At 41.4% G+C, this 9,769-nt stretch overlaps 1 protein-coding gene across 1 annotated transcript in view; it reads left to right on the top strand.

Moving 5' to 3' along the window:
- LOC122540182 (dynein axonemal heavy chain 8-like) overlaps window positions 1–9,769 on the top strand; it is a 1,320,893-nt gene that overhangs the window by 989,714 nt on the left and 321,410 nt on the right. Inside the window, exon 59 of the mRNA XM_043675532.1 lies at window positions 4,031–4,194. Within this exon, the coding sequence (XP_043531467.1) occupies window positions 4,031–4,194 (164 nt within the window). The remainder of the gene's footprint in view (window positions 1–4,030; window positions 4,195–9,769) is intronic.

Genomic DNA, 9,769 nt, shown 5'->3' with positions numbered 1-9,769 from the left:
AATAGACCCGCCAACTTTAAGGGCATTTAATGGTCATTGGATAGGCATATGGACGAGAATGGAATTGTATAGGTTAGATGGGCTTTAGATTGGTTCCACAGGTCAGTGTAACATTGAGTGCTGAAAGGCTTAGACTGCGCTGAAATTTTCTATGTTCTACCCTCTTTCTTTAACCTTTCCTTTTTGAATAGTAATTTTCCAATTCTCTGGTACTTCTCCAGAATCCAATTTTTTTTTGAAAATTACAACAAATGTATCAACTATGTCTGTAGCTACTTCTTTTAGGATCCTAGAATGCAAGCTATCAGGGCTAGGGGATTCCTCTTTCTAGATACACATATTAATGGCATGCAGCAAGGAAGCAAATGTATAGTAGCCAAATTTGCAGACAACACCAAAATAGGTGGAAAATTTTCCAATTCTCTGGTACTTCTCCAGAATCCAATTTTTTTTTGAAAATTACAACAAATGTATCAACTATGTCTGTAGCTACTTCTTTTAGGATCCTAGAATGCAAGCTATTAGAGCTAGGGGATTCCTCTTTCTAGATACACATATTAATGGCATGCAGCAAGGAAGCAAATGTATAGTAGCCAAATTTGCAGACAACACCAAAATAGGTGGAAAGACAGGTTGTAAAAAGGATACAAACAGTTTACAGAGATATTGATAGGTTAAGTAAACAGGCTAAAGTTGGCAAATGGAGTGTCATGTGAGAAAATGTGACGTTCAATTTGGAAAGAAGAGCAACTGAGCAGAAGAGGGGGGGACAAGGTCCTGATCCAAAACGTCGACTTTCCTTCTCCTCTGGTGAACTGCTGTGCTCTTTCAGCTCCACATTATATTGTCAACAACCGAGCAGAATATTATTTAAATGGAGAAAAACTGCAGAAAGCTGCAGTGCAAAGAAACTTGGGATGTTTGTGCACAAAATACAAAGGCTAGCTCAAAGATGCAGCAAGGAGGTTGGAGGATGAGGGTGGGAAAGTCTACTGCAACTGTACAAGGTGCTGGTGAGACCACATCTGGAGTACTGTGAGCAGGTTTGGTTCTCTTATTTAAGGAAAGATATTATTTCTTTGGAGGCAATTCAAAGAAAGTTCACTAGGCTAACCCCTGATATGGAAGACTTGTCTTATGAGCAAAGATTAAAGAGGTTCCGAATTTAGTCATTGGAATTTTGAAGAACAAGTAATAATCCCATTGAAACATTTACAATTCTTAAGGGGCTTGACAGGGTAAATGCTGACAGGATGTTTCCCTTCATGGAAGAGTCTAGGATCCGAGGCCATAGTCTCATAATGAAAGGGTCAAGATTAGAGTGGTGCTGGAAAAGCACACCTGGTCAGGCAGCATCCAAGGAACAGGAATATCAATGTTTCAGGCAAAACGCCCTTCATCAGGAATGAGGCTGGGAGCCTTGGGGGTAAATGGGAGGGGCGGGGTGGGGGGAAGGTAACTGAGAGTGCAATAGGTGGATAGATGTGGGGGTAAAGGTGATAGGTCAGAGAGGAGGGTGGAGCAGAGAGGTGAGAAGGAAGATGGACAAATCGGACAGGTCATGAGGACGGTGCTAAGCTGGAAGGTTGGAACTGGGGGTATGGTGGGGGTGCCAATTCAAGTCGAAGAGGAGAAGGAATTTCTTCTCTCAGATAGTGAGTCTTTGAAACTGCTTGCCACAGAAAGTTGTGGCTATGGAGTCCTTGTTTACATTTAAGGCTGAGATAGACAATTCTTGATCGGGAAGGGAATAAAATGTTATGGGGAAAATATAGGAAAATGGACATAAGGAATATTAGATCAGCCTTGATCCTGTTGAATGATGGAGCAGGCTGAAGGATCAAATGACCTACTCCATTCTTTTTTCGGATGGTTTAAGGTCTTGTAATGTGAAGTTGAGGAGTTTGAGCCTGTACTCATTGGAGTTTAGAAGACTGAGGGATGAACTTATTAAAAATAAGATTGTTGGAGGCTTGTCAGGCTAGATGTGGAAATGTTCCCGTTGTGAAAAAATCTAAGAACAAAGGACATAATCTCAGACTAAATATCACCTAATTACAACAGATGAAGTGGATTTTCTCCTCTGAGTTTAGTGAATCTGTGGAATTCTTTACCACAGAGAGCTGTAGAAACTGCGTTCTTATAAAGGTTCAGATAGTCAGACTTTTAATTAGATTTGCATTTTAACACATGAAACGTTCGGAAAAGGTTATTCTAAATGGCACAAAGCAAGATAAATCAAGATCACAAGGGTTTTAAAAAAGTTAAAGGGGAAGGGAAGCTGTTAGGAATCTAACTTGAAGAACAACATATGAAACTATGAAAAGGGGTGGTCAATGCAGGACTGAGGATAGTGGTTCTTAAATTAGTGCAGTATAGGAAAGCAGGTAAATGAGCTTGTGGCAGAGATTGAAATTGATGGGGCTGCAAGGGAACCAGCGGTGGGAAGAGATATTCAAGGACATGCGTCCTATTGGAAGGACAGGCAGAGGGGTGGAGATTGCCTTGTTAGTTAGAAATGAAATCAAATTGATAGCAACATAGAGTCAGAAGGCATTGAATCTGTGCGGGTAGAGTTGATGAACCACAAAGGATAGGAGAGCCTGATGGCAGGTACGTACAGGATTACTAGCAGTATTCAGAATGAGGCAGAAAATAAATCAGGAGATAAAGGCATGTGAGATTGGCACTATTACAATAATCATGGGGGTCTTCAGCATGCAGGTGGACTAGGAAAATCAAGTTGATAGCAGATCCCAAGAAAAGGAATTCATAGATTGTATGCACGATGGTTTTTTTTTTGGAGCAGCTGTGGTAGAGCCCACTAGGGAACAGGCAATTGTTGATTTGGTGATGTGTAATGAGGCAGTCTTTATTTGGGAGCTTAAGGTGAAGGGACTCTTCGGAGATAGTGATGATAACATGATAGAATTCACCCTGCAGTTGAGAGAGAGAAACTGGAATCAGATGTAATGTTATCACAATTAAGTAAAGGTAACTGCTAAGATATGAGGAAGGAGCTGGCCAGATTTGATTGGAAGAAGAGTCTAGCAGAGAAGACAATAGAGTAATTTCGGCAAGACTTTTTGGGCATAATTTGGGAGGCAGAGCCGAAATCCATCCCAAGGAAGACTAAACATACCAAGGAGGGCCAAGGACAAAATAAATGAAAAAGAAAAAGTATACATTTATGGTGAAAATTAATAGGAAGCTAGGGGATTGAGAAGCTTTGAAGAACTAGCAGAGGACAAATAAAAAAAGCAATAAGTAGGGAGAAGATGAAATGTGAGAGTAAGCTAGCTTGTAATATAAAAGAAGATTGCAAGAGTTTTTTTTAAAAGAAGGTAAGAGAGAGACACAAGTGGACATTGGACCAAAGGAAGTTGAAGCTGGAGAACTAGTACTAGGGTCTAAAGAATCTGTGGAACCCATTACCACAGAAGGCTGTGGAAACCAAGCCATTGAATATATATTTAAGACAGAGATAGGTAGGTTCTTGGTTAGTAAGGGGATCAAGGGTTATGTGGAAAAGCCAGGAGAATGGGTTTGAGAAACTTATCTGCCATGATTGAATGGCAGAGCAGTATGATGGACCAAATGGCCTAATTTTACACTTGTACCTTATGGTTTTGTGGCCTTAATCAGTAAGTGAATCAGGGATAATAGGAAAAAGGCAGGAAAGTGGAATTGAGGATTATCAGATCAGCCTTGACCCCATTTGGTGTTGTAGAAGACTCGATGATTGAATGGCCTGCTTCTGCTCCTTTTTTTTAAGGTCTTGTGTATCCCTGGTAATTAGGATTAAATGTTTAGAAAAGTGATATTATACTTTGGTGCAAGAGGGAAATGAGTATTACTGAAAGGGTAACCTCTTTTCAGCAAGTCAGATTTTATGTTCCAGTGAAAAACAATTTCAGGTGTTATATTCATCAGCTTCCAGTCATAAATGCCTATTTCACCTTGTCATCCAAGATTAATTTCACCTTCTATATTTCATGCAAATCTTGAAAGTTGCTTTCTTTTTCTTTAGGTGAAAATGCTGCCTACTCCAGCTAAATTTCATTACATCTTCAATCTGAGGGACCTATCTCGCATTTGGCAAGGAATGTTGAACATAATGGCTGAGGAATGTTTCAATCTGGAGACACTCCTAGCTTTGTTCAAACATGAATGTACCAGGGTTATTGCAGACAGGTAATTACAACATATCATGGGAAAATATTATTGAAAGTATTTCTGTAAATATGTCATATTACTATATCATCAAATTATGCGTCTCGATTTAATTGATTGGTGGTGACACTTTAATAGACATAATGACTCTTAGCACTTGTATAATTTCTGTTCATTTTTACACCTCGCACATGAATTAGCACTAGAATTAATGTGGAGGACAGAGTATTACAAAGCAGCACTGAAGATTGTAACCAAACTACAATATTTGGAAATCTGATGATGCAGTTGGGAATTCAGTGTGGGGCTGAAGGGTACTCTTATTCATTTTGTTTTATGTTCAGTCAATATTCATCACAGAAACAAACCCTTGGTCCAGCTTACCCATGCCAACAAAATATCCTAACCTCATCTAGTCCCATTTCCCAGCACCTGGCCTATATCTCTCGAAACCCTTCCTATTCATGTACCCATCCAGATGCCTTTTAAATGTTGTAATTGTACGAGCCTCTACCACTTCCTCTGGTAATTCATTCCATACATGCACCACCCTCTGCAAAAGTTGCCCTTAGCTTTCTTTTTAAATCTTTCCCTTCTTACCTTAAACCTATGCCCTCTAGTTTTGCCTCCACACTGGGGAAAAGACCTTGACTATTCCATCTATACCCCTCCTGACCTTAAATTTCTGTGAGGTCAATCCTCAGCCTCCGATGTACCAGAGACAACAGGTCCACTCCATTCAGCCTCTCCATATAGCTCAAATCCCCCAACCCCATCAACATCCTTATAAACTTTTTCTGAACCCTTTCAAGTTTAACAACATCTTTCTGAGAGAATGGAGACTAGAATCGAATGCTGTGTTCCAGAAATGGCTTAACCAATATCCTATATACCCGCAACATGATATCCCACCTCTTATACTCAATGCTCTGACCAATAAAGGAAAGCATAGCAAATGTCTTCTTCACTATCTTATCTACCTGCAACTCCACTTTCAAGAAACTTTCTTTGTTCAGCACTCCCCAGGACCTTACCATTAAGTATGTACATTCTGCCCTCCCAAAATGCAGCAACTCACACTTATCTAAATTAAATTTCATCTGCCACTTCTCGGCCCATTGGCCCATCTGATTAAGGTCCCGTTGTACTCTGAGATAATCTTCTTCGCTGTCCACTACACCAATGTTGGTGTCATCTGAAGACTTACTAACCTTGCCTCCTATGTCACATCCAAATCACTTATATAAATGACAAAAAGCAGTGGACCCAGCACCAATCTTTCCTGCTCACTGACCTCCAGTCTGAAAAACAACCCTCCACCGCCACCCTCTGTTTCCTACCTTCAAGACAATTTAGTATCCAAATAGCTAGTTTTTGTATTCCATGTTATCTAACTTACCTACCATGTAGAACCTTTTTGAAAACCTTACTGAAGTCCATATGGACAATGTCCACCACTCTGCCCTCAATCTTCTTCGTCACTTCTTCAAAACGCTCAATAAAGTTAGTGAGACATAATTTCTCATGCACAAAACCATGTTGACTATCCCTAATCAGTCCTTGCCTTTCCAAATACATGTGAATCCTCTTCCTCAGAATCCCCTCCAACAGCTTGCCTACCACTTAAGTCAGGCTCACTAGTTTGTGTCCAGGTAGGAAACTGTAGTTTGCTGTCACTTTACAAAATTAATCACTAAGTATAGAGTCATAGAGATGTACAGCTTGGAAACAGACCCTTCAGTCTAACCTGTTCATGCCGACCAGATACCCCAACCCAATCTAGTCCCACCTGCCAGCACCTGGCCCATGTCCCTCCAAACCCTTCCTATTCATATACCCATGCTTTGTCCTGCCTGCCCAGAGTGTTTGACTCGCTTCATTTCTCAACTGTACTAGTCTCAGATTGATCTCTTTCCTAACTATCTCCCTGGGTCCCACCTCCAACTCCACCCCCACGTCCTCCCCACCCGTCCCACCTTACTAGTTTAAATCCTCCCGAGCACCTTTTGCAAATCTCCCTGCCAGGATATTAGTCCCCTTCCAATTCAGGTGCAATCCATCCTTCTTGTACAGGCCACTGCTACCCCAGAAGAGATTCCAATGATACAAAAATGTGAACCCATCTTTCATGCACCAGCTCCTCAGCCATGCATTCATCTGCTCTGTCCTCCTATTCCTGCCCACATTAGCTCATTGCACCAGGAGTATTCCAGACATTGCTATTCTCGAGGATCTCCTTTTTAAATTCTTGCCTAACTTCCTATATTCGCCCTTCAGAATCTCTCCTTTCCCCTTGCTATGTCATTAGTTTCAATGTATACAATGAACTCCTGCTGGACCCTCTCCCCTTTGAGGATATTCTGCACTCTCTCTGATCCTGGCACGAGCGATCTAACACACCATTCTGATGTCTCACTGTCGGCTACAGTAACGTCTTTCTGTGCCTCTGAATAAAGGGTCCCCTATTATAATCGATCACTTGGAGTGTGACGTACCCCTCATTACATTTGAGCCAGTGTCTGTACCAGAAACTTGGTTGTTCGCACTACGTTCCCCTAAGAGTCCATCACCCTACATATTCCAAAACAGCATACTTGTTTGAGATGGGAATAGCCACAGGAGACTACCTGCCTACCCCTTCCTATTTTTCCTGGGGTTAACCCATCTACCTGACTGTGTCTGCAGCTTTTCTCCCTTCCTATAACTGCCATCCATCACAGCCCCTACACCTGTAAATTCCTCATTGCCTCTAACTGCTGCTCTAACCGATCTGTGATCTGATAGGATTCACAATCAAACACACTTACTGCAGACATAATCATCAGTAAAATGGCAACTCTCCCTAATCTCCCACATCCAACAAGAAGAGCACATCACTCTACTAAAGGCCATCCCTGCATCTTAACAATCTACAGACCCATAAAATAGCACCGTTTTACTGCTCTAAGAAAACGCTGCTCCTGGCTAACTTAGTACCTATATTTTATAGTTTTAAAATTTAATCAAGGGACAGATCTCAATAAAAAAAATCAAAAAAGAACCCACTCTCCTCACTATTGTAGATATGCAGAAACAACAAGGTTACACTTAAAAACTATGCACTTATCTGCTGCCATGCTGTGAGTTCCCCACATACGTTCCCTCAAGATCGGCTGTGATTTTCGCTGTTTAATTTTTCTTAAATGTGCTCCGATGTCCAGAGATCCTTGAACTAAAACAGCAAAGGCAGTAGCTGTGCAAATTCACTGTGTCAGACAGTAGTGTAGATTTCTTTCTCATTCGAATCACTGACCATGTGTCATAGAGTCATAGAGATGTACAGCATGGAAACAGACCCTTCAGTTCAACTTGTCCATGCTGACCAGATATCCCAACTCAATCTAGTCCCACCTGTCAGCACCTGGCCTATATGCCTACAAACCTTCGTGTTCATATACCCATCCAGATGACTTTTAAATGTTACAATTGTACTCACTTCCTCTGGCAGCTCATTCCATACACGTACCACCCTCTGAGTGAAAATGTTGCCCCTTAGGTCTCTTTTATATCTTTCCTCTCTCAACTTAAACCTATGCTCTCAAGTTCTGGATTCCCTCATCCCAGGGAAAAGACTTTGCCTATTCATCCTATCCATGCCCCTCATAATTTTATAAACCTCTATAAGGTCACCCCTCAGCCTCCGATACTCCAGGGAAAACATCCCTAGCCTATTCAACCTCTCCCTGTAGCTCAAATTATCCAACCCTGGCAACCTCCTTGTAAATCTTTTCTGAACCCTTTCAAGTTTCACATCTTTCCAATAGGAAGGAGATCAGAATTGCACACAATACTCCAAAAGTGGCCTAACCAATGTACTGTACAGCTGCAACATGACCTCTCAACTCCTGTACTCCATACTCTGACCAATGAAGGAAAGCATACCAAATGCCTTTTTCACTATCCTATCTACCTGCGACTCCACTGTCAAGGAGCTATGAATTTGCACTCCAAGGTCTCTTTGTTCAGCAACAGTCCCTAGGACGTTACCATTAAGTGTATAAGTCCTGCTAAGATTTGTTTTCCCAAAATGCAGTACCTCACATTTATTTAAATTAAGCTCCATCTGCCACTTTTCAGCCCATTGGCCCATCTGATCAAGATCCAGTTGTAATCTGAGGTAACCTTCGCTGTCCACTACACCTCCAATTTTGGTGTCATTGGCAAACTTACTAACTATACCTCTTATGCTCACATCTAAATCATTTATATAAATGATGAAAAGTAGTGGACCCACTGCTGATTCTTGTGGCACTCCACTGGTCACAGGCCTCCAGTCTGAAAAAGAACCCTCCACCACCCTCTGTCTTCTACCTTTGAGCCGGGTTTCTATCTTTGTCTCTCTTCCTCCTTTTTAAAGTACTGTTGTTCTGATTTTTTTTTCTCCAAAGTTCCAAACCAATGCAACAGCTTATCAAACAGTAATTGCTGCTCTTGGCATTTGAGGAAATCAGCTTCAGCATTGAAAATGCCTCAAAGGAGCAGCTCTTACAGCCACAGTTATTTCCCATTCTCCATCTTTAAGATTCATAGCCCGTCATTTAATCAGACGCCATATTGCCTTGAGTCGGTTGTCCAAATGAGCCTTCCAGGTCTGAGCACTGAGGATGCACAAGTTAGAGTGATCAATGTTTTCCATCCTCAGGTAATTTGAAAAAATTAAGCCTGTTGATTTTTCTGAAAATCCTTAAGAGAGGAAAGATTTTTAAAAAAAAAATGTATCTTTAATAAATGTAACATTCTTGTTTCCCTTTCTGGCTTTGGATCTATGATGAATTTAATTAATACCTCTCTCTCCTTCCAAATTGCCACTCTCACCGCTTTGTGTTATAAAGCAGAGGTTGACCTCCCTCTGAAAACTAAATCTGAAAGCCCCAAAGAGGAACACCTCACCTTATAGTCAGAAAAAAGTGTGCAAAGTGGTGTACCCTGCTCCTCAGTAACTTAATGGTTAAAAAAAATCACCAACACTCACTTTAAAATCAGCAAGTAACAATTTATTTATCTACCTCTAACAGCGAACAAATTAACTAGACTAGAACATAGAACATAGAACATAGAACAATACAGCACAGAACAGGCCCTTCGGCCCACGATGTTGTGCCGAACTTCTAACCTAGATTAAGTACCCATCCATGTACCTATCCAAATGCCGCTTAAAGGTCGCCAATGATTCCGACTCTACCACTCCCACGGGCAGCGCATTCCATGCCCCCACCACTCTCTGGGTAAAGAACCCACCCCTGACATCTCCCCTATACCTTCCACCCTTCACCTTAAATTTATGTCCCCTTGTAACACTCTGTTGTACCCAGGGAAAAAGTTTCTGACTGTCTACTCTATCTATTCCTCTGATCATCTTATAAACCTCTATCAAGTCACCCCTCATCCTTCGCCGTTCCAACGAGAAAAGGCCGAGAACTCTCAACCTATCCTCGTACGACCTATTCTCCATTCCAGGCAACATCCTGGTAAATCTTCTCTGCACCCTCTCCAAAGCTTCCACATCTTTCCTAAAGTGAGGCGACCAGAACTACACACAGTACTCCAAATGTGGCCT

Source organism: Chiloscyllium plagiosum, chromosome 3 (genome assembly GCF_004010195.1).
Source record: "Chiloscyllium plagiosum isolate BGI_BamShark_2017 chromosome 3, ASM401019v2, whole genome shotgun sequence".
Taxonomy (NCBI): Eukaryota; Metazoa; Chordata; class Chondrichthyes; order Orectolobiformes; family Hemiscylliidae; genus Chiloscyllium; species Chiloscyllium plagiosum.
This window is presented reverse-complemented; position numbering and strand designations above follow the sequence as displayed.